General features: G+C 31.3%; 1 protein-coding gene across 1 annotated transcript; it reads right to left on the bottom strand.

Annotated features, from left to right (window-relative positions):
- Positions 1-1,889: 1,889 nt before the first annotated feature.
- Positions 1,890-16,083, bottom strand: LOC120196668 (protein RADIALIS-like 3). Its single transcript, XM_039198417.1, has 2 exons — positions 15,664-16,083; positions 1,890-1,900 (listed from the first exon to the last, which is right to left on the bottom strand). Exon 1 carries the CDS (start codon positions 15,921-15,923, stop codon positions 15,672-15,674), a length of 252 nt encoding a protein of 83 aa, XP_039054348.1. The 5' UTR covers positions 15,924-16,083; the 3' UTR covers positions 1,890-1,900; positions 15,664-15,671.
- Positions 16,084-26,925: the final 10,842 nt, after the last annotated feature.

Below are 26,925 nucleotides of genomic sequence, written 5' to 3'. Positions count from 1 at the left end.
AAACTTCTCCCCCTTTTTGTTATATCAAAAATAATTCAATCTTTAAAGTTCTAAAATAACATTGGAGAGTAAGTAGTAAATTTGACATTTAAAAATTTATTTGAAAATCAAAAGCTCCCCCTCAATAAATGCATTCCAAATAAAATTTAGCTTTAAGAACTTGACACTTAAACAACATTGAATTTCAACAAAGAATAACAAACATGTTAGTAGCACATGAAATTCAATATATCCAAGACTAAAATACTTTATGCAATACCAATTGTTGAATTTAAGATCATATGCATAAAGTTTTCCAAAAATGTTATGCATTTGAAAATTTTGATATCAATTGTTAGAGAGATATCTTTTGTATTTAAAAACACATGCATAAGCATTCAAATTTAGGTCAAAAATTTAAAATTTATAAAATCAAAGTATTTGAAAAATTGATATCAATTGTTAGAGAGATATCATTTGCATTAAAACCAATTTTTACCAAAATTTTATTATGATGAACTAAAAATTCTGAAAAATCATTTAAAACTTTAAAATATTCATCATAAAACATCTTTTCAACATACATGAGATTAAAACAATGCATAATCATTCAAAATCAAAACTCATGCATGCATAAATCCAAATGAGCAACCAAATAACCAAAATCAAGAGCATTAAGTTTAGAGGTTACCCATTCCTTTTTCATGTGTGGCTAGAGCATCTTGAATATCATCATCTTCATTATCATTGCTCCCACACACCTACAAGAGATATTCATTTTGATTTTGGTATCCAAATTGCTTTGGATCCTTGGACGTTAGTTTCAATGCCCCTTGTTTCCTTAGGAACCCATACTTGTCTAATTTTAAAATATTTTCCTTTCTTTAAAGGACAAGTATGTTCCAAATGACCATAAAAATGAAAATGTGAGCATTTTGCCATTTTTAAACATAATAGGTTATTTTTAGAAATTAATTCTTTTTCTTTTGTTAAGCCTTCAAGCTTAACTCCTAACTCAAAATTTTCTTTTTCTAAATCATTTATTTTGATTTTTGAAAGCTCTAAATTATTTTTCAAAATTTCATTTTGATTTTCAAAATCAACTTTTGCTTTCAAAATCAAATTATCTTTAATTTTGAGTTTTGAAATTAATTTCGTATATTTGGAATTCATGGTCTCAAATCCCAAATACAACCTATTATAAGCATCTTGTAACTCATCAAAAATAAATGAATTAAATTCATTTGAGTTAGAAGATACCTCGAATTCTTCTTGAGTGGTCATGAGGCATAGGTTGACTACTTCATCTTCATCATTTGAATCATTTTTGTCACTCCAAGATGCAACAAATGCCTTCTTCACCTTTTTCTTTAGAAGAGGACATTCATACTTGACATGCCTCTTTCTTTGAAAATTGAAACATATCGGGGGACTCTTCTTCTTGGTTGATTCATGTTTCACTTCCTTGGAAATCATGAATCTCTTGAGTTCCTTCAAGAGCTTGACCATCTCTTCTTCTTGTTCATCATCGTCTTCATCCACCTCATCACTTGAATCTTGATAGCTTTCATTGGTGGATTTGAAGGCAATGACTACCTCCTTCTTCTTCTTGTTTTTCTTCTCTTCCCTTTCTTCATCTTCCTTCACCATCATCTCATGAGTGAGAAGAAAACTAATTAGCTCTTCGAGAGTGATAGACTTTAAGTTTCTTGCTTCTATAATGGCCGTTTTCTTCGATTGTCACTCATTTGGAAGAGAATAGATCATCTTCCTCACAAGCTTCTCATTAGGGATTACTTTTCCATATCCCTTAAGACCATTGACAATCATAGAAAATCTATTCGTCATAGCTTTTATGTCTTCATCGGGTTTTATCTTGAAGTTCTCGTAGCTATGGTTGAGAAGACTTTTCTTTGATTCCCTCACTTCGTTGGTTCCTTCATGAGTGACTTGGAGCTTATCCCAAATCTCTTTGGCACTGGAACAAGATGAGATTATTTCATATTCATTTGGGCCTAAAGCACATAATAGAATATGTATAGCCTTATAGTTAAACTGGAAATTTTTCTGCTCTTCTCTACTCCAATCGTTGTACTTGTCGGGTGGAGAGGAGTAACCATCCATGATTGAGTTCCAAGCTCCTAGATTGTAGGATTGAATAAAGTACATCTTCTTATTTTTCCAATGTATATAATTTGCTCCATTGAAGAATGGTGGCTTATTGACCGGATGTGAATCCATAATAGGATATTCTTCAAGATAATAAGCACCAGAGGAAAAAGTCATTTCTTTGTTGGTTGCGTCGGAAATTGATAGAGCTTCTTCGAGGATCGTCTCAAGGTGGTTAAACCTTCTTAACGAGTTAGGCTCTGATATCAATTATTGGGATTTTTGGAAGCTCGAATCGACAACCGGGACGGTTTGCAAAGAGGGGTCGGAATGGTTTTGTGTTTAGGGAGTAAGGAGATTGAAAGATAGAAAATTGCACAACGATTTATAGTGGTTCGACTTTCTCAACCAAAGTCTATATCCACTACCTTAGCTCCTCACCAAGGATTTTCCAACAAATTCACTAATTTGTTCTTTCTTTTGAGGATAAAGAGTAACCTTACAAACTCCCTAGCTTTTTCGGGCTAAACTAGAACCTTTCCCTAGCTTTTACACGGGATTAGCTAGAACCTTTCCCCTTTACAAAAGGATAAAAAAAGTAAACAAATAAATCTCTCAAAGGTAGGTGTTTACAAGATTGAGCTCACAATAACAAAATATTTACAAGAGAAAGATAAAATAAGATTGAAAAACTCTTCTCTTGTGTTTGATTGCTTGTATAGTTGTTCTCATACTTCTTCAAGTGTTCTTAGCTTGTATTTATAGCTTGTAATGTGTTTGATGTTGTATATAGCCGTTGTGGATATTTTAGAGCCGTTTGGGGATGATTTTTTGCTCAAAAAGGCTATCCCGTACAGGGCGTATCGGTACCCATTCATATGGTATCGGTACCCCTTCATAAAATTCAAATTTTATGACCGTTGTAGCCAGGGGGTATGGATACCCCTGGGGGATATCGATACCGAGGGTATCGATACCATGGGGGGGTATAGATACTATCCGAGCAATCTGGAATTTTGAGCCTTCAGGGGGTATCAGTACCCTATAACATTTTTGCTCAAATTCAAATTTTAATGGACTTTGAATTATTTTTGAAACCTTCTAAAACTTTGAATAAATTCAATTAAGTCCAAAAACATTTTGTAAATTCAATTCAAGTCCAAAATCCATTTTGCCTTAAATTGTTATATCAAAACATAGTTCAATAAACCTTATAAAAAGCTGAGAAAGGAAATATACATATTCAAACAAGTTGTTGCAAATGTAAGGTACAACAGTGGTAGATAACGACCTCCGTTTGTTCATCTAGAATGCCCCATTATTCCTAGAATATTGGGTGTGTAATCAGACTAGGGTTTTTTATCCTCATTAGTTCCCCATCTCTTGATCATTTCTCGTGTCAAGACTCCCTTATCGATGAGTTTTTCTATTTCCTTTAACAGTGGCCTACAATTCCCCTTAGAATGCCTAGATGCCCTCAAGTGGAAATCACAGATGATATCTTGATCATAGCTATGCATAAGGGTTTGGTGAAACTTTTACTGGCCTCGGTATGAGGTATTGACCTTTAATAGAAAATGATATCAAGTCAGAAATAGGCACTTGAAAATTTTTAAGGGTCTTATTTTTCTAAGACATCTTTTGCGACCAATCTTATATTACCTCTCATTTACCTTCTTTTTTATCATTTAGCATCAGAGAGGTATCGAGAATTGAATCTTTTATCTCTGCCTCACATACCTTGCTTTCTTTGATTTTTCCCTTTTCTATTTTAACGTCCTTTTTCGTATGCACTTTACTTGTTTTGACCTTATTCAATCTATTTTTGGGGTTGACTCCCAATTATCTGACCAAAACATATTGATTGTTATCATCCACCTCTATAAATCCATAAACCAAAAGATTTTGGACTTGTCGTTTGAATTTGTTCTAATTCTCAATGGAGTGTCCTCAGGCTCCGACATGATATTCATAAGAAACTTTCTCATTATACCAACTCGGATAAGGGGGCAACAGAGGCTTAGCCAGACGCGGAGCAATTAGTTGAGCTTAGAGCAACTTGGCATATAACTTGTTGTACGAAAATGAAGGAAAATTGGGTAGAAACTCTTTTGACCTCATTTGTTCCTTGACATGATCATCTTGAAGACCTTGTGATTGATTATAGAGATGTTTAGTCTTCTTCAATGGCACTTGAACCTATTTCATGCTTCTCTTATTTGATTCAGACTCAACTTTCGTGTTAGAACTTTCACCCTCCATTTTTGGTTTTTCCAGCATGATCTCTGTCACATTCTATGGAAGTATACCCAATTTTAAGTTAAATTGGATTACCACACTCCTCAACAGGTTCTTGGTCATTTATTATTGCATTGGCTATACCACTAACATTCAGATTCTCACCCGAAGTTTTCATTTTTTCTTGCACAATAGGGTCCTTTAATGTTTTCTCCCCATATATCATTGTAACCATCATACTCATTAGCTTGGACATATGTTCATTGGATTCGACTTGGAAATTTCTTGCTTCATCAAACATTTCCTGTTGAGTTTTTACGAGTTGTTCCTAGATTCTCACGATTCTATTGACATGTGTTAATATTTACTTCATTGCTTTCGATCATTTTTAGAGACACGCCTAGAGTGACTTTGATTTTCTTTTAGAACTTCTTTCATAATATTCTTTACAAATTACTCTCACGTTTTCATGATAGAGGCATGTTATTATAATATGCAACGTATGACGTATAGATATGAAAAAAATGTAAATGCGAAAATGCAAATACGAAAATGCATAAATAAGAATGCAAACTGTGTGATGCATGTATGCAAAATGTGTTATTCAAGAGTGACCATCTTAAAACAACTTTCATTGAACACAAAAGGTTTTGGTACATCAAACAAACTTTACATATAAGGGATAACCTTCACTCCTAATTTCTCTATTTCTCTTTAAAACCAAGTTAGCTTCCACTCATACTCAGGTGTTGAGTTGTCAATCTGATTTAATTCTCTCATAAAGCCAGCTAAATCAACCAGTTTATGAGCCATATTATTTTCTTGGGTAACAACTTCCTTCATGACATTATTTTTTTCTTGTATCTTTTGCGTTAATTCTCGGAGTTGTAGATAACATTGTTCATTTTCCTTTATAAGAGAATCTTTGTGGCCAAGAAGTCCTTGTACAATATCTTCATAATCATCTACAATCTTCATCAATGTATTGTTCTTGGCCCTACTGTCATCTAGTTTAGCATTATTCTCATGCTTGTGGCACTGATATAAGGTTTCTACACTGTTATAACTTTATTCAACGTATGGTTTTTAGCTTTATATATTTCCATGTTGATGACGGTTGTATTGCGCTTTTCTTCTGCAATCCGTAAATCATTAGAGAACTTCTTGATTAGACCTTCCTGCATCTTACCATTCTTTCTCCATTGCTCATCATCATTTTTTAATTTAATGACCCCTGTTGTCCATTCTTCCAGGGTATTTCATATACCAGCATTTTTAAAGGCTAAACTGATCCTTTGAAAACTATTATGCACGGCTTCCATCTTTGCACTCAATTTTTCGTTTTCAATCTTCAAATGAAAAATTTGAGCTTCATACTTCAACAAATCTTCTTCCTTCTGGATGTCTCTACTGATATCCTTAGCTTTGAACATTTTAGGTATCAGTCTAACAGGATAATCAATTACCAAACTAGGTTGATCTTTTATCCTAAACTCTAAGATTTCATGATCCAAAAGATGTTGTACTCGATGTTTGAAGGTAGTACAGTTCTCAATGGAATATCATTGAATTTTAGCATGATATTTACAATGAAAATTGATATCATACGAATTTGGATACGGTGGTTGCCAAGGTTTCACATAATGCAGAGCCATATCTCGGGCCTCTAGTAGCTTCTCTTACAACTCATTGTATGATATAGGGATATAATCAAATTGAGAGCCACTTCTTGGCTTGGATTGAACTTGAGTCTCGGACGTCAGGAGCAAACTCTTGAATTCCAATGAGTTATGATTGCATATATTCTTTTCATATTTGGGAACTTTTACATTTGTCACAATTTCTTTGGTATTTCCAGACAACTTGTTGATACGAATGGTGATTGCTCGTGATTTCTCAGATTGGCTAAGATTAGTAGTCCCTTGTATATCCGACACTGTCGGATTATCTTCATAGAGCTCTTTCTCCTTTTTTGCAGAAGTCTCTTTTCCTTTGGTCAAAGCATATATTCTATCCATCGTCTTGAACATTTTCCCTCTCATCTCTCGTATCTCATTTTGGTCTTCATCGGACATGCAATCTTTGGGTGTATAACTCTCCACTATCCTCAGAGTTTCCTCAGGATGCCATTCCCTAGTTGTGTTATAGTTTACTTGATCATGAAATCCTTTGTCCATTATGAAAACTTTGTACTTTGATGACCACTCTCAAATCAACACCTTTTGATTATGTCATGATCATGCAATGCAAGCAAAAAGAAAACAACATAAAAACACAAGTTAGTACCAATAACAAAATATATAAATTGATAAAATAATGCAAATACAAATAATAGACAAATAAAACAAGACAAGAGGAATAATTATTACCAAACAATGAAAAGAAAAGATCCTACCCAATATGGTATCTACTCTAACATGTTTTTATTAAATTGCAATCCTATCTATACATGTTTTTACCCCCATGCTTCGTTCAATATATAAATCCTAACCCCATGATTTCTAGTTCTCATGCTTAAAACAAATAAATAAATAGCTTCGAGGAATATGTTAGAATGAATTTCCCCTACAGACAGAAATTCTGTATAAAATAGGCAAAAAATCGGTACTACTAACAGGGTACTCGAATTGTCCTTTGCTGGTGCCCCCTTGAGCTTGCCAGACCCTCTATCCTCACCCATTATAGGCTTAAACGGATTGAGTTCAATTATAGAGGATTCATTTCCACATGTCCATGCGAGGAAACTCGATGTTTCACTCTTAAATATAAGGTATATGTATCCTAGAGGTTACTTGCTAAAGCCCATGCGGAGAAAAATAATTTTTCTCACGTAAGCATAGCGTTCACCCCTACCTAATGGGACAGAGCACAGTTACAAGGCTCTCAATACCAAATAATTGTAGTGTGTGAGGGGAAACTCACAATCCTTTACCTCGATCACAGAACAATCAAACCAAATAAGTGAGAATCTGGAACACAAAAATTAATCACATTAGTACAACTAAGAATTAATTATCAAAATTTAAATAGCATTCATATTTTCCATTTTTAACTTAAAAAGATAACGTATAATCAAATACAACTTGACTCTCTAGAAAAAAAAAGGTCCCAAGCGGAGTCGTCAAACTGTCAAAATGGTCTCCGCCGGCTTTTTAGGGCTTTCTCAGAGGTCGATCTGACTTAATATTGGGAACATGTTAGGTTTTAAATAAATATGTAAATCAAAAAATTTGGAGTCGCCATCGACTTTTGGGTTAGGTAAGTCGAATACCTAAAAATACCTTTTAAAATAATTTTAAAAGATAAAAAATTAATCTGCGATTGACCATATATTCATTTTGAAAACGGGTTCAGGAGTCGGTTACGTGTGGGGAAGGATTAGCACTCCACAACGCCCAAAATTGGTACTTACACAATTATATGTCATCTCAATATTAAATTTGTTAAATTTGAATAATATTTAAATTATGATACTAAAAAAAATGAGATATTATTTTATATGAATTATCCTTGAAAATACATTCCTAGTAAATTAAGGGAATATTTTCATAGATTGCTTGTATAAGATAATATTACCCTAAATAATATATAAAAAATAGATACAAAATAAATTTATTTAATTCATAAAAAATATTATTTAACAAACCATTAACAAATATGTAAATTAATTACTAAAATAAATTACTAGTTTATGATAGTGACTAGGGACGGTGCCGATCTCTTAGAGATAAGAGCGGTGTGTTGATATTGACAGCGACGGTGATGAGGTGTTAGGTGCGTGCTCCTCACGTGTGGCGTGTGGACAGTCGTTGATCGGCGGCGACGGCTGAGATATCCCTAGGGTTATGATGAAACCCTATGGTTTCTGGCATCATCTGGACCTTTGGATCTCATCAGATCCAACGGTTGTGAAAGAGCAACGGCTGAAAAAGATGAGAAAACCCTAACTACATTAGGGTTTACTGGGTTGGGCTTCTGGGATCGGGTTTGACTTTACTAGGTTGACTCGATTTTTTTTGTTGGGCTTTGGGTCATCTTTGTAATCTGGGTTTGGTTTATTGTATTGGGCCCAGGTTTATTTTATATTTGGGCTTGTAATTATTTAATAATAATAATAATAATAATAATAATAATAATAATAATAAGCGGGACAAAAACTAGTGTCTACAATGGTCTGAGGGTGTATCAGTAGGGTTGGGGTTTTGATCGACGATTGAGGTTTGGGATTAAGAGTTGGATTAAAATTATAAATTTCTATTTTTATTTTAAATCTTATTTGATATTAAATATTAATTAATTTATCATGTCATACTAAAAGTAATAATAATAATATAGTCCATGTCATTAGAGATGACAAAATAGAAGCAATTCAAGAGTTTAATGATTAAATTTAAAAATTTTAAACTTTAGTGACCAAAATAGGAGTGAGAAGATAGTTGAGTGATAAATTGTGTAGTTTACACAAATAAAAAATACCATATCAACTATGCCAATAACTTTTTAACGGTGAGGGTACTAAAATAAAACAAAAAGTAAACATTAGATATGCTTTTGAAAAAAATGAAATTTAAGGTATTAAAACGAAATAAAAGTAGTAATTTAGGTACTAAACGTGTAGTTTACTTATTTTTTTATTATTAAAAATAAACGGTCGACAAACAAAAGCGTTTAATGTTGTAGCAGTCGATTTTCTAGTGAGTTAAGATGGTCGCTAGCGGTGACTGATACTGATGACTGGTTTTTTAACTTATATAACTTAAAAACCCCAATTCTAAACTAATTAAATTACTCAAATTAATTATTATTTTTAATAAAAATTATAATTTAATTATATTTCTATTAAAATTATAATTAAATTTTAATAACATTATGATTCTAAAGCCGCACAAAATTATTCATAAACTTGCCGGCATCTTCGTTCCCAAGTACTTGGCTCCTTCAGTCCTTTCTCTTAAATCTTAAATCAATTAATTTAAATTAAAACTTAAATCGATTAAGTTGAATTCTAACTTGAACTAAAATTATGACATTTTGCAGTTTTTACATTTTAATAGCTTTTTTTTTACATTTTTTTAAACTGTTTTACAAATTGTATAGTGTATATTATTTTACAAATTTTAATCATTTGTTTAATTTTTATAATATTTTTTTTTATTTTCATGAAAAAACATAATTGATATCAATATTTTAACAAAGATACAATAACTTACATCAACGTTTTAAAAAGATAAAATAAACGACTATCAATGTTATATCAATTCGGTGATTTCAACATTTGATTTAATTTAACAAAAATTAAAGATCTAAAAGCTAAAAGATAAAAGAAGATTAAATTACTTTTATAAAATTCAAGAAAATTTTCATGTACTTAGAGAAAAGATTATAAGTATCATTTTTATATATTTACATATTACATTGTTAATCATGTACATCAAAATTTTAAATTTAAATTATATGATACAATTTTATTCTTGGCTCTTAATAATAGAAATATATTATGTTCTGAGATAAATACCGAAATTTAAACTCATACAATATAAAATAATACAAACATATTTAATTGTTCGACTAATTAATAGATCCCTATATTTATAACTCTTTAAAAATAAGAGAAGAATATACCAATAATCAGTTGATTTAGTAGAATGAGACACTAAATCTATTAAACAATGCTATAGATTAAAAAACTTACTCTCATCTCTACAATATTCAATTCAAATTAATTCATCAATTGATCAGATTATGATAGTTATACAAAAAGCAAAAGAAGAATACATCTCCAAGTGGTTATGATAAATCACATCAAAATTGCCCTTTTTTCAAATATCCGTTGCTTTTAACCTATCCAACCAATAAAAATAAAAGAAAAAAATAAGGTTATCTTTATAATTATTAATTTATTATTGTAATAGTGTAAGAATTATAAAATACGTGGGGTAGGCAGATGATTATTCCTTCAATTAAAATAATAAGGGTAAATTTTATAAATAGTCCCTAAACTTTTAAGGTACTTACATTTTAGTCACTAAACTTTTAAAACTTATTTCAAAATCATTATTTTTTTTATTTTTTATATAATATATCAAATACGAACATTATTATGTATGTTAACTAATATTATAAGTATGTTAATTAACATACTATTATTATTATTTTACTCTTTTTTTCATTTTTTTAGTTTTATAATATATAATAGAAATAATGTATATAAAATAGATATTTTAAACGATGTAAAAATATATATTTGTATATATTTTATGATTAAATATTTTTTTAAATAATTTAATTTCAACTATAATGTAATTTAAATATTACCTTTATTATAACAACAATCTCTTTAATTGTCTTAATGTCATTAAATTTATCTCAAGAATCCCAAATTTAATACTTATGTTATTAAAGTCATACATATTCTCCTTCATCTTATTAAAAGTATCAATTTATAATAACATATGGATAAACGCTCTAAAAGTTGCAGTTTAGCTGAAAAAACAAAAAGAATCTATTTATTTTCTTATGCTTATATTATAAATAAGTAGGGCCGGCCCAATATATGTGTCATATGGGCCTTAGCCCAGGATAACATAATATTAGAGGGCATCAGTTTATAAGCACATATATACAGTATATATATATTTGACTTAAAAAATTTAGCCCAAAATCCAGTGAAACGAGCTGCCAGCGCCGCACATTAGTTCCATCCTTGTCGTCATCACCAAATTTGTAAGCAGTAACCCAAATCATCAAAATTCAATATCTACCAAATCATCCCCAAAGTCAAAGAAGAAAAAGCAACCTAAATTCCTAAATTTTCGGGATTTAACTTCACCAAATAACGAAGAAAATCAATAAGAGGACAAGCAGGATTCGATGGAAAAAAATAGAAAATGGGAACCATTTCGAGCACATAAAGGGGAAGAAAGAGGATTTGAAAAAACCACTCAAGAAAAGAAGGATCATTAGCAAGAGAAATACAAGAAAAAGAAGTGAGCAAAGGCAACTATTCGATTAAAAATTCTCATCATATTCGAAATACTTGTAACAGAGAGGGGAGGGTTTATTTTTTCTTTGAAAGGAAAACAATTGTAACAGTGAGAAGCGAAAGTCTTGTTTACCTGTTAATCGCTGGTTATTGGAGGATCGTTGGAGTCTTCATCGGAAAGACTTACGGTTTTCAAAGGGTAAGAGATAGAAAGAAGCTCGGTTTAGGTTCGGAAGTCTCGTTTGTTTGATCCAAAATGGTTTTGTTTATTTTAATATAGAAGTTTTGTCTTTTAATAATTCAAAGGGCGATATGAAATTTTGCATTCCCGACTGGCTTTGATTTTTTTAATATATATTTATTTTACTAAAATAAACCTGAGCTGGGTGGGTTGATAGTCAATAATCAAATTAAATTGAAACTTAAAGAACCAGTGAAGGGGTTCCACCGCTTCAACTTACTCATTTTTTGCATGTTTAGTCGGCACACTCATTTCTTTCATGTTTAGTCGGCAAACTTAGCATATTTAGTTTTTTTTGGGTAAATTAAATTTTAGTCACTAAAGTCGAAGGGTAAATTAGTTTATAGTCCCCAAAACTTAGGTGTCTTTTTGTAAATTAGTTTGATGAAAAAACACAGTGGCTAAATATTGAGTTTACGGACTTGTTTAATTGTTTGAATTTTGATTGTGTAGTGGCAAATTTAGTTTGATGAAAAAAACAGTGGCTAAATATTTTCGTTCAAGATATTTTTTAGAGTGAATCCTTCTGATTATTTTGATTTCATCATTAATTTTCCAGATCAGTTGATTGTGAGAAAGAACAAGTCAACAATATAAACTTCGGTCACTGGTCAGGTTGTATCTTTCCTTGCTAATATATTTGTTTTATTGTTTACTTGATACTATATTTGTTTTATTGATTACTTTTAAATATGTTACCTCGAAAACAACCATCGGGTGCCCAAAATAGAAAACGAAAAAAACAAGAACAAGAAATGGCTAATTCTTTACATGGGTCTTTAGATAGATTTATTCTTAGACCGGTTAAACCTTCTAATAATCCGATTGGAAATTCTAATGATTCACCTAATACTTATAATAATCTTATTGGAAATTTCAATGATTCACCTAATACTTTTAATAATAATATTGGAAATTCCAATGATTCACCTAATGATTCGATTGATAATTCTAAAGATTGTGAGAATAATGAATTTGTTGATAAAGATAAATCAAGTGATTTTAATATTTTTGATCCTAGAGTGTGGGATGACTTAGATTCAAAAATGAAAGATTTACTTATAGAAAAAGGGCCTAATAGAGAAATTGAACCTAATAAATTTTTTCCAAAAGATGCACATGGTAGACATTTTTCTTGTGATTTTTTTATTCGTAAATTAAGAAATGGTGGTTGTTGTGATAGAAAATGGTTAGTGTATTCAAAAGAACTTGATAAAGTTTTTTTCTTTTGTTGTAAGTTATTTAAAACCTCTCGGACTAAATGTAATTTGGCAATTGAAGGAATAAATGATTGGAGACATCTAGGTGAAACATTAAAACAACATGAAAATAGTTCCGATCATATGATTAATTTAAGAACTTGGACTGAAACACTAATTAGGTTAAATAAAAATGAAACAATTGATAAAGAGTTACAAGAAATGATAAAAAAAGATACTGAACATTGGAAAGAAGTGATGGTTAGAATTATTGATGTTGTGAAATGTTTAGCAAAAAATAATTTGGCTTTTCATGGAAAAAATGAAAAAATTTATGAAAATTCAAATGGTAATTTTTTAGGTATACTTGAAATGATTGCTGAGTTTGATCATGTGATGAAAGAACATTTTCGATTAATTCAAGACAAAGAAACACATAATCATTATCTTAGTCATAAAATTCAAAATGAATTAATCGAAATGTTGGCATCGGATGTAAAAAGTGCAATTATTAAAAAAATTAAAGATGCAAAATATTTTTCTATAATTCTTGATTGCACTCCGGATGCAAGTCACAAAGAACAAATGACTTTGATTATAAGATGTGTGGATGTGGCAAGTGTTCCAATAAAAGTAGAAGAATTTTTTTTAGTGTTTTTAATTGTAGAAGAAACATCCGGTCTAAAACTTTTTAATATTTTACAAGATGCTCTAAAATCTCTTGATTTGGATATTAATTATGTTCGTGGTCAAGGGTATGATAATGGAGCTAATATGAAAGGAAAACAAAATGGTGTACAAAAACGGTTACTTGATATAAATCGTAGAGCTTTTTATATGCCTTGTGGGTGTCATAGTTTAAATTTAGTTTTGTGTGATATGGCAAATTTTTGCCACAAGGCAAAAAAAATTTTGGTACATTTCAAACAATTTATAATATTTTTTCTAGTTCCACAAAAAGATGGAGTGTTTTACTTGAATTTATAAATGAACTAACACTTAAATCATTATCCGCTACTAGTTGGGAAAGTCATATTGAAAGTGTTAAAGCAATAAAAACTCAATTCTCTCAAATAAGAGAAGCTTTAATAAGATTAGCCGAAATTAGTGATGATGGAAAAGTGTGTCGAGATGCTGAATCACTAGTAAATGGTGAACTTTCTAGCTTTGAATTTATTTTAAGTTTAGTTATATGGCATGAAATTTTGTTTAGAATTAATTTAGTTAGTAAGAAATTACAATCCAAATATATGCTTCTTGATGTTGCGGTTAAAAACTTAGAGGGATTAATTAATTACTTTGAAGAATATAGGGAAATTGGGTTTGACAATGCTATTAATGAAGCTAAAGAAATAACATATAATATTGGGGTTGAATCTCAATTTCCTAAAAAACGTATTTCTTATAGAAAAAAACAATTTGATGAAATTCCAAATACCGAAAGAGAACAACAATCTTCTCAAGAAGCATTTCGAAAAGATTACTTTATTATTTTTGTAGATATGGCTCTTGTTCAATTGAAAAGTAGATTTGAACAAATGCAACATTTCGAGTCTATATTTGGTTTTTTGTTTGATGGTTTAAAATTAATTTCATTACTTGATGACGAACTAAAAAAATGTTGTTTAAATCTTGAGTCTAATTTGACAAATGGTGAAGAATTTGATATTGATGGAAAAGATTTATTTATAGAGTTACAAATTTTACAGAAAATGTTGCCGGATGAAGCACACAAAGATGAAAGTCCATGGACATCTATTCAAATAATGGAATTTGCAAGAAGAATGGATATGTTCCCTAATGTGTTGATAGCATATAAAATTTTGTTGGCAGTACCGGTTACAGTTGTTTCCGCGGAAAGAAGTTTTTCAAAATTGAAGCTCTTGAAATTCTATCTTCGAAGAACAATGACTCAAGATAGATTGAACGGATTAGCAATTCTAAGCATCGAATGTCAATTTTTACAAAGTCTTAATTATTGTAAAATAATAGAGGTTTTTGCTTCAAAAAATGTACGAAGACATCATTTTAGGTGATATTTGTAGCCTTTAGGTTTTGGTTTGTATTAGTATTGTTATTATTTGACTATAATTTCTATTACATTTTTGTTTTAAAAAAATTGTGTTTTGTCTATTATACGGTACAAGTATAGGAGCATAAAATTATTATCTCACCCAGGGCATTAAAACTCATTGGACCGGCCCTGGGCAGTCTTTTGTTTTTTAACATCCCACATGCAAATTGGTAGAACTGATAATGTTTAGGACCATTCACAAGATATCCAAAAGGTGTCAGATTAGAAGCAGGATAAGTAATTCCAATTACGAGTTCTGTCAGGAAACACACTGAAGATACTTGATACTTGATAAGCAGTTAGGCAAACATATTGGTTGCCAATTCTCGATAGGAAATAGAAAAATGAAAAATTGATGGACCACAGAAAAAAAAAGCCACTTGAAGGGTTCTTATTCCCCACTTTTGCTGGATTATATTCCAAGGATCCACAAGGTGACGTTAGTTATCAACGTTTAAGGACTTTGGAAATGGCAGTGTATGATTTAAGAATTTTTGTGGGTTTGCAGTGAAAATAGGATATACTTACTTGGTGGATATCCCAAGGCCACCTTAGATGATTCTCAAAATCACTTTTCTTTAAACACAAAATTATTAGGTTATTTATCACAAAAATGAATGAAAGCTGCATTGTTAGGAATGCCAAATTCATGCTTATAACATGGTATTTCATTTCTGGTGACTGAAGTGTTAATAGATAACTTGAAAATATTGATAAGTGAATACGCTGTAAATACTCATATAAACGTGGATTTGGATTGAGCTGATGATTATCGGGTTCTGTGCTAAGTGGTACAGAGTAACTAACACGTTACCATTAGGATATGGTAAACTGATATAACTCACTGCTTCAGTTGCTGCTCCCACTTGGATATGGATAAGGGTACCGGCCAGACTCGATGTCTTTGACATCCCTGACTAGGATCTCATAGTGCTGCTTGACTTCCTCAGCAGACTTTCCGCCCACAGCCTTAGCAATATTAATCCAGCGGTCTGGAGTGTCCTGGTCATATTTAGCCAGAGCCTTCTCGAACATTTTGTTTTGCTTAGGTGTCCAGGAGGAACTAGAGCTACGTGAGGAAGTGAGAGAATTGGATACCATTTATAAAAATCTTAATGCAGCAACTGAAAACAAAGGGTTTATAAGCTCTGGTGAATGGCAGGCTGAAACTTAAAGAAATATGCTTGCGACTGAAATTTAGAGGGAGGGTGAATAAATTGAAACTTGCAATGATGATGGAAGGAAAAAGATGGGTTTTTTCTCTCAGAGGTTTACTTCAAGAGAGGGTGTCTAAGAGATATCATGATAGAAACTCCTTATAAACTGGAGGAAAAGCTTAGTGGGGTTGAGCAAGTTGGGTGAATATATCCTCTAAAAGGGCAGAGTACAATGTGACCCGTCCCCTTAGGAACCACAAGATGGAGCAGCACAAGGAACAAGAAGTAAAAGAGAAGAATCAGAATCAAATGACACTACTGTTTTTTTTTTAACCAAACCGTATTCCTTGATTAGGCCCGGGGCAAGTGAGATTTGCATTGGTAGTACTAGTCAGTGAAAAAAAAATCAGATGTAGATGCTATTAGTTGTACAAAAATCATCCTCTGTTATGTTCTAATGATCATTCAATCAACAAACCATTGGTTGCATTATTAACTAAAGTTAATGTAGTTTATTTCTTTTAATACGGAAGGGATCATTGGTTGCATTGGTAGGACTGAAGTACTAGTAGCTTAGAGTTTTTCTTGACGGATGCAATAATTTACTTTGATATATATCCTTTTTGAAAACAAATAAAAATTTGTGTCTCAAAGACGTGAAGGATTTTCAAGTCTTAGTTGGTCCTTGCTTATGGTTATAGCTTTTGTACAGAAACACAACTTATTGCCTTATTATTCAGTCAAAAATCAGTCAGCCAACTTGTATGACTCCCTTAGTAGTACTTGCCTACTTGGCATTGTTACATGATTGTGTGGACTAATACGAGTAAGAATTCCTGCAGAACTATCTGCAACCAATAAAGGCAAATTATCCTTATTTCCTGATTGAGGTGGTGGTATAGCTGTATAATTTTTTGCAGCTCTAAAGCTGTATATGGGTAATTTCATTACGCCACCAGATCCCAGTAAGATGGCAATATGTATGTAGTTTTCTTTTTGGATAAGGGGAAATAAGTATCACTTTGTTATGAATAATCATTTTCCCTCTACTTTTTGCTCTCCCTCCCTCCCCCCTTTTGGGCTGGCTGGGGGCAGGAGAAGTGTTAGCTAGGATGGGCAACTATCTTTAGCAATCTCTCAATGTGATTTTGACATCCACTTTTGTTTGGACTGAAGCTATGAAATTCAATATGCTTTTCACTTTGTTCCAAATGAAAATTGAAAACCTTCAGGTATCTGCCAAAGTTATGATGAATTTCTTGCGAAGGAAAGACAGTGGTTTTACCTGCTTATTGAACCGTAGAGGGTTCAGTTTTTAAGGAAAAGACATGGAGTTCGAAGCAAACCTAAAGATGCAGGTTGAACTTTTCGCGCTTTCAGTTAAACACACAAAGCATTATTGTTTAATGTGCTAATTAATGGTCTTTCTGCTCAGCTAAGTAAGTGCAAATCTTAACTACCCATTCTGGTTGCACCATAGGGAGCTAAGGCACAATATATGCAGTTATTCTCTCTTGAAATTAGAGAAGAAATAGGGCCATAAGGCCATCACCTACCAACTGAGTGAGCGCTTCCATGGGAGTTGTCATGATCATGGAAGCAGTAGAAAATAGGTCCAAAACACTAGTTAATTGAGTCATATGTACATTGAAAGAGAGTTGATTCCATCTTGGAAATACCATGGTTATTCACATTGGTCAGCTAGGCAACCATCTATTAATAATGTATAAATCACAAATTGCACAGTTTCAGGCAGATCAACCTTACAAGTTATATCAGCTTTAGAAAATGACTCCAATTCTTACTAGCATGTACTAAGATTTGGGACAATATTGAACCATTCTGCTAGCTTGTCTAGAGAAATCACTCTAGCCTAATCGCATCAGGTTCTGTAACATGTGTCCGTCTTTTTTATCTTTTTATTTCCACAATGAAACATAACTGCATATGGATAAAAAGGTATGAAATCATCTGATGTAAGTAACACTTAAAAGTTCACAACCTTAAAGCAAGGCTAGGCTGGCAAATGGTATCAAGGGGATGGCTTATAATTGTGGTCCCTTCTTTTTTCCTTTTCCTTTTTGAATCTGTGCAGGTTGTAGTTCTGCATGTTAAATAATCAAGGTCAACAGTGACAGAAAAATGAAGTCTGTAAATGGGATTCCTAATGGACTGCTACCAAATCTTGGAAGATCTTCTTGCTACGATTCTCATCATTTGATGCTTTTTTTTACCGTTTTCCCTCTATGATAAACAGATTCTGACAATCGTTTCTTCCACTTTCTATTATTCCAATTAAGATATTGACTATATTCTTACTGAAATGTAAATTGCCTTGAAATGTGAGGCGTATAGAATCGCAAACAAAATATCTTGGCAGTAGCCAGAACCTTGTTGCCGACTGTGTAAGCTGTGATGGACTGGCCTTTTGGAAGTGGGACTGTGATCATGTGTATGTTTCATTGCTAGAATATCGAATTTACTTCCTGACAAAAGGAGAAAGGTACGGAAAATTTTATTTGTCTTTTTGTATTCTTTCGTAGCTATATGCTTTCTTGTTTAAAATTATATTATAAGCAGACATATGCCTGATTGTCTTTACCTCTATTATACTTGGGCTTAGCTTTGGTTTCTCACTATATAACCCTGGATCAGGGTTTCAAATCGCGGTCGCGTTTTCGGTTATTTCGGATTTACCGTGATTGCGGCCGTCGCGGGCGCTGTTACGGCTGTCGTGGACGCTATTGCGGCCGTCGCGGGTAACTCGAACGACGGCGAAACCGCTATATCTCGGCCGAAATCGCTATCGCGGATCGTTTTTTAAAACCCTGCCCTGGATGCCTCACCGTTAATTGGATCTTTTCACTCTCATTTGACCAATATTTCCTTCTTTCTATATTGACAAGTGGCGATACGTTATGAGCAATGTGGAGCGAAAATGCACTTGTATTGTTTTACCACATCTTGCTAAAATTTGGAATTCTTATCACCATATTTTTTTGTTCCAGAGTAACAAGGCTTGTTCTCATTTCATGGTTGCTGAACTCTAAAATATTTACCTAAAGAAGGGACAAATTGTGAAATGATGCCTAGCTAGATAGCTAACCTTTCTGATTCCCTTGTGGTTGGATTCTATATCCAAAGAACAGCAATGTCCTGGTTGTATAATATTTGGTTTTGTAATCTTGTTAATGGGTCAAGCAAGAAATAAAGCTTAACCTTCCAGGCAGGGATGGACCGAGGGGAGGCTAACAGGGGCCGTCATCCCTCCCTTAAATTTTCAAATTCTTATATAATTTAGGTATTTTCTTTGTATAATCTATTTTTATCCCCTCCTAATTTTATAAGCTTGCCTCTAATATAAAATCATGCGTCCGTCCCTGCTTACGGGGTGAGGTTAATGAAAGTAAATCCATTATTTTTTCCTGGTGTACTTCTGCTAACATAAGCATGGTACAATACTTTTTTAGGGAATCTTTGCACAAAAGAACAAAGGGTTCTGGAAAATGTTAATGACGAGTGAACCTGATTGAGGGAGCAAAGTATCTTTCAATTAGCTTCCTTTGCTTCACAAAGGTTATATAAAAAGCATAGACGTGTAGTAATAGGGTTCATGCACCAATCAACAATGTGTGCATGCATGTTAGACATTTGTCTATGTTAAAACTTAGGAACCAAGGACTTGTAAGGTGATATATCGATAATGGATCTGTGGCCTGGATCAGTTGGATAAGATATTGAAGCAATTATTGTGAGGAGGTTGAGAGACAATACTTATTGTATTGTCATCAAGACCATGATAAAAACCCAACTGGCAGCAGTACTTTTCCGTCACTTATTTCTTGTTTGCGTCTCTGGAGATGTACTTCCGTTTTTGTGCCTGTGGGCTTGATACCCTTTTGGGTCTCTGTAGGTGTCTTTAAGCAGCAACAGTCATTTGGGCGAGCTAGGTCCAGCAGTTCCCTTGTTTCATTTCTCATAGTGGCCTAGCTTTGCCTTTCATTTCCCATTGAGGCAAAGCAGCTTGTAACTTAAACTATCAAATAAAAACTACAGATCAAAAGGGTAGATCAGCTTATTTTTAACGTATTTTTTATCATTTATTCGGTGAGTCTGAGAAGGGGAATTATCGTCAATGTGAAGTTGTGAGTTTCATTTTATTCGGGTTGCCATTTTTCACGTTAATTTATATATACATCTTGGAGGCTGTTTCTGATCGTACCATAAATATAGAGCATATTATCTTATTTTTGGAACATGTAAATCTGAATGTCAATATAACTAAAATAAAGACTTGGCACAATATATATCAGTGTCTTGTTAGCATTGCAAAATCCTAATAGGGAAAAGGACCCGAAACCATTTATAATGGCTTAAAATTAAGATAGCAAAAGGACAGAAAAGCTAAAACGACTGAAGTAAATGAGGATGAGATGAGAGCATATTCTTTTGGTTTTGTAAGGCTTGCAAAATGCACTTCGGCTTAGCTTCTTATAGTTGCCTCAATAGTGTTAACTAAACCTATAAATAATTTTAATTTTTTTATTAAATTGAGGTGATTATAAGGTAGTATTTGTTCTAAAGATTCTAAACTATTTGAAAATGAACATTCAAACATCTCTACAGAGACTGGTGCTCGAACTTGGGATCTCTAAGAATAATAACTATCCTTTTAACCATTTAGGTAATTTTGGTTCATGCATAAATAATTTCAATTTTCTCCGAGGAGCATGTACTAGCAAGGTCCATTACTTTTATTAAAGTGGCAACAAAAATGTATGTGCTAGGCATAGCGTGAAACCTGTAACCCCTTTCATTTCTCTTACCTTTGATTTATCACTTAATGAGAACTTTTGAATGAGAGAAAAAGAAAGAAGAAATTTGTCTTTAGGGGACGTTTGGTTCAGGGTATCTCATATTATCATAGGAATTGAATGTCATTCCCCCGTTTGGTTGGCAAACATTCTCAACCCCGGTAATAAGTTATTCCCAACAGTGGTATTTTAGGGGTATATTACCGGGAATGTAATTACCCCATTCCCTTAGGTATTGTTACATTCCAGGCGTTTTGGACTAAAATGCCCTTAATTTTTTTTCAAAAATATCCTTCTTCTGTCGTTGAATAAAAAAATTCTACGAATGTTAAATTAAAAATTTATCCTTAAACTATTTTAGATTTTAAAAAAAATCCATAATTAAAATTTTATATGAAGTTAAGAGGTTAAAATAAAATTTTACTCTTTCATTAAACTTATTTATCTTTTCAATTTTATAAATATATATATATATATATATATTTTATGAATTTAAATTTTTTTAAAAAAATATATAAATTAATTATAGTAGAATTATAGATGAATTCAACTTGTTAAAAAAACAAATATATAATAAGGATAATTTGATAAAATATACATTTCAATAATCTTTTATTCCGTTAATCAAATACTATAATCTTATATTTCTGTTAAATGACCAAACATAAAATACAATATTTTTAATAATATTATTATCACTGATAATCTTATATTCTTTGAACTAAATAATAGTTGTTTTGCTTGTAAGCTAGAAAGAGAAGTATTCCCTTGCAACCTGTGCATGTTAATGCCGGCCTGTCTCAAGATCAAAAGGGAGTTGAAAACTGTTTTGTCTTGGACTGCTTTGCTGTCAATATTTTAAGTTTTACGAGTCATGTGATTTTTTAGCATTTGACCTATTATGTAAGGCTAGTATAAGACAACTAAGATTTACGTTAGATGTATACTTACTAAAATAAAATATAAATATATCACATAGCTTTTCAGCAGGTAGATTCTAGAAAGCAGGCCTGCCCAAGTTTGAACACATTTTTGCTTGTCATTATCCGTTAAAGAAGATGGGTTAGGTAATAAATAATGATGTTTTGTGTGGTCGGCCTTGATGTTAGTTCGAAAATGTATATTAAAATATTTTGTGGGAAATGGCCGATTTAGTTCCAACAAATATGGGTCCAAGTCCCAACAGTTTCCATGTTGTATGAACAAGTATAAAAGGTGCAAGCTTCTGACATATAGTTTTCATGTAATAGAGTTTAAATTAAGAAACATGTTTCCTAGTCTTTTTAGATTCTTTTATGTTTGATCTTAACCTAACCCTATATATATATATAACATCATACTTTAGCTCATGGATTATTAGTCTAATAGCGAAGGACGGGCTTGATCATTGGTTTTGAATTAAACTATATAGAATAATTACAAAATATGAATAAATACTAATGAAAAATCATAAAAAATAAGAGAAGTATGGAAATTATATATGTAAAAATGAAAAAATAAGGCGAAAAAAGGCCATTCTTTAAAAAAATAAAATAAAAATCTAATTTTTTCAATTTTCAACTTTTTACGCTTTAAGCTATTTTTTTCTTTCTTTTTACTAATTTAGGATGACTTACAAGTGATAGTATTTGTTTTAAAAACTATCAACCATTTAACAATGAATGTTCAAATATTCTATAATCGTTGGTGCTTGAACCTGAGATCTCTAGGAACAACGATCATTCCCTTAACCACTGAAATCGCTTGGTTCGTTCGCTTTAATTTAATTACTTAGTTTTTCAATTTATATAATTGAATGGTTAAAGCAAATAATTTTCATTTCAATCTCTTAAATTTTAAAGCTTTGAGATTAAGTGTGGTTTCATGAAATTTGGAGTGTTTTGTGAAAAATAAGAAAAGTTGGAGTCTTTTATGAATTTTATTTTTAAAAAGTTAAAGAAATTAAAAATTAGGCTACACGTTAAACATTAATTGATTTACTAATTTTTAATCAATTTTTAACGGTCGTGTAGAGTTTACCTTAAAATGATAACTTTGAAAATTTTAAACACCTACCTTACACCAAAAATGAATAAAAAATGTAGTTTGTGCACTTAATTTTTTTAATTAAGTCTTTTAAAAAATTATATAAAGATATAAATCATTATAAAAAAACTGAAAATCCTTAAACAACTCATAATAAACATAAATTAGACAATAATCTATAATCATGATTTATAACACATCTCTCTTAAGTGATCTTAACTATTTTAAGCTAAGACAACGGCAAATTCTCTAAGTGACACTCAAATCTCCAATGTTTTGACATTGTAAAAAATATGAAAAATTTTACAGTGCACGTAGCATATCGCAACGTACCACTAAAACGACGTACCGAAACACACAATAAGTAAAATTGTCTCTATTATGTAAATATTTAAAAGTATAAGGATTTATTTAAAGTTAATCATTTATTAAAATTTAATTATAATTCTGCTAAAATTATAATTTTTTAGGATAAACTATATGTTTAGTACCTAAACTATCACTTTTATTCTGATTTAGTACCTCAACTTTCATTTTTTCAAAATCATACCTAACATTTATTTTTTGTTTCATTTTAGTACCTCGCCGTCAAAAAAGTTAACGACATAGCTGACCGTGGTATTTTTTATTTGGGTAAATTACACGATTCATCAGTTAACTATCTTCTCACTTCTATTTTGGTCAATAAAATTTAAAAATTTAAATTTAACCATTAAACTTTCAAATACTTGTATTTTGATATCTCTTTGATGACATGAATTATTTTATTATTATTTTTAGTATGACATGACAAATTTATTATTATTAATATCAACTTAAATTTAAATTTAAAATTAAAATCCTTAATCTTAATCTTAATCCTAAATCTCCAAACCCCAATGCCGATCTAAACTCATCCATAACTTCATCTTCATGAAACAAAGAATACCCAAAAACCTAGACTACCCCTTGTTTTTTCTTTCATTTCCTTTTCTTCCTTTGCATGAGCCAGTGCTATGATTGAGTGAAACTATACAAAATTAAAATTAACCTTCCAATCCACACCTATCTTCATCAAGTTCTTGTTCTTGTTCTTTTTATTATTTTCATTTTGATTTTATGATTAGGCATGTGAAATTAAAAAGGGGGGTAATGCTGCTTTTATTTGTTTGGTTATCTAGTGAAATGCGTAGGGAAAGTGCAAGAAAATAAATATAACCAGAAACCTAGATTTTTTGTTTTGTTTTTGTTTCGTTTTTGTTTCATACTCTTTATCTCTTCTTTATTTTAGTTTTACTTTTCTAGAATTGCAACATTTTAAGAGGAAAAGAGGAAGCATGGATGACAGCTTCATTCTCATCCACTTCACGCTCTTTTTTTATTGTTGTTGTTTTTGTTTTTTATATAAAAAAATTATTAGCTTTTTGTTGTTTCAATTATGGGTATTGAGCAATGTTTATATTTTTCTTAACTTGTCTTTGTGAAGGTGATGGTGGTTGTTGTATTCTTGACAATTAAATTTGTTTCTATGCGTTCATTTGTTTTTGGTTTGCAAAGGATTTTCAATGGATTCTTATGTGGTGGTCAGAGGGTGATATCGATGGGGCTGGGGTTTAGATCGATGATTGGGGATTGGGGTTTGGGGATTAAGGGTTAGATTAAAATTATATATTTTTATTTTTATTTTAAATATTATTTGATATTAAATATTAATTAATTTATCATGTCATACTAAAAATAATGATAATATAGTCCACACCATTAGAGATGACAAAATAGAAGCAATTCAATAATTTAATGATTAAATTTAAAATTTTTAAACTTTTGTGACCAAAATAGGAGTGAGAAGATAGTTGAGTGATGAATTGTGTAGTTTACCCAAATAAAAAAATACCACGTCAACTATGCATTAACTATTTAATGGTGGGGTACTAAAATAAAACAAAAAGTAAACTTTAGGTATGGTTTTGAAAAAATTAAAAGTTGAGATACTAAAATGAAATAAAAGTAATAATTTAGGTATTAAAAATGTAATTTATTTATTTTTTTATTAAAAAAATTGGGCAACGACAAACAGAAACGTTTGATGTTGTAACAATCGATTTTTCGGCTAGTTAAAATGGTCGCTAGTGGTGACTGATGCTATGACTGGTTCGAACTCTTAAAAACACTAATTATAAACTAATTAAATTACTTAAATTAATTATTATTTTTTAATAAAAAAATAATTTAATTATAATTCTATTAAATTTATAATTAAAGTTTAATAAATGATTAACATTATACTTTTTAATATTTACATAATAAAAATAATTTAACTTATAATATGTTGCGGTACGTCACCCTAATAATATATTGCGATATGCGATGTTGGTCTTAAACTTATCCGTAAAAATACTATCAACATTAAATTCTAAAGCCGCACAAAATTCTTCATAAGCTTGCCGGCATCTTCGTTCTCAAGTACTTGGCTCCTTCAGTCCTTCTTTCTCTTAAATCTTAAATCAATTAATTTAAATTAAAACTTAAATCGATAAAGTTGAATTCTAACTTGAACTAAAATTATGACATTTTGCAGTTTTTACATTTTAATAGCTTTTTTTTACATTTTTTTAAACTGTTTTTACAAATTGTATAGTTGTATAATTATTTTACAAAATTTTAATCATTTGTTTAATTTTTATAATATTTTTTTTTATTTTCATGAAAAAACATAATTGATATCAATATTTTAACAAAGATACAATAACTTACATCAACGTTTTAAAAAGATAAAATAAACGACTATCAATGTTATATCAATTCGGTGATTTCAACATTTGATTTAATTTAACAAAAATTAAAGATCTAAAAGCTAAAAGATAAAAGAAGATCAAATTACTTTTATAAAATTCAAGAAAATTTTCATGTACTTAGAGAAAAGATTATAAGTGTCAATTTTATATATTTACATATTACATTGTTAATCATGTACATCAAAATTTTAAATTTAAATTATGTTCTGAGATAAATACCGAAATTTAAACTCATACAATATAAAATAGAGAAAATAACCTCAGTGACCAAAAATCTCATATAATATACGATTTTAACCAACTTTTTCCGGATTTGCCAAAATGACCAACAAAATCGCAATGCGATCGCTAATTCGCAACGCGATCTCCATTATCGCAAATTCGCGTTGCATTTTCGCAATGCGATAGTTGAAAATCGCGTTGCGATGGTCTACAGTATCGTTGCGATTTTCCCAATTCGCAATGCGAATTAGTAAATCGCAACGCGAATTGGGAAATTCGCAATGCGAATAAGTAAATCGCAACGCGAATTGGGAAAATCGCAATGCGATACTGACTATCGCAATGCGATAATAAAAAATCGCAACGAGATACTTACTTTCGCAACACGATACTGACTTTCGCAACGCGATTTACTTAGCGCCATTCGTATTAACGCGTATTTTTTTTTTCAAATTCCAAACACGTATTTTTTCTTAATAAATCGGAAAATGAACCGTCCACAGTAATCGCAACTCATAACCTCAAACCCAAAAACACAACACTCAGTCCCATCTCCATCTCTCACTCTCTACGGCGAAATCCGTCCCCATCTCCGAAGATTTCCGTCCCCATCGCCGGCGAAATCCCTCACAACCATTCACAGTCAAAAATCCCTCACAATCATTCAGAAATGGAAAATCAACCTCCGAGGGTTAGTTTTTTTTATTTTTATTTTGAAATTTTTGCATTATTTTAGGTTTTTTCATATTGAGATTGATGATAAGTTTACTGGTAATTTCAATAATAGATTAACCATTTCACTTAGATTTCTTATTAAATTCATTCGATTGCTGCCAATACTGCTAAACTGTTTAGCCTGTGAAGTTAGTATTTGTCTTTGCTTTGTCTTTTGGTTGAAGTAATGCAGAAGAAGAATAGTTTCGAGAATGAGAATCGCAACGCGGAAATGACTATCGCAACGAGATAATCGCAACGCGAAATAAAAATCGCAACGCGAAACCAAAATCGCATTGCGATTTTCATTTCGCGTTGCGATTTTCATTTCGCATTGCGATTTTAATTTCGCGGTTGCGATTTTCATTTCGCGTTGCGATTGTCTGGTCGCGATAGT

Source organism: Hibiscus syriacus, unplaced genomic scaffold (assembly GCF_006381635.1).
Source record: "Hibiscus syriacus cultivar Baekdansim isolate YM2019G1 unplaced genomic scaffold, ASM638163v2 tig00117034_pilon, whole genome shotgun sequence".
NCBI lineage: Eukaryota > Viridiplantae > Streptophyta > Magnoliopsida > Malvales > Malvaceae > Hibiscus > Hibiscus syriacus.
This window is presented reverse-complemented; position numbering and strand designations above follow the sequence as displayed.

Excerpts from the sequence above, each read along its gene's own strand:
- LOC120196668 (XM_039198417.1), bottom strand. The coding sequence starts at position 15,923 with ATGGTATCCAATTCTCTCACTTCCTCACGTAGCTCTAGTTCCTCCTGG.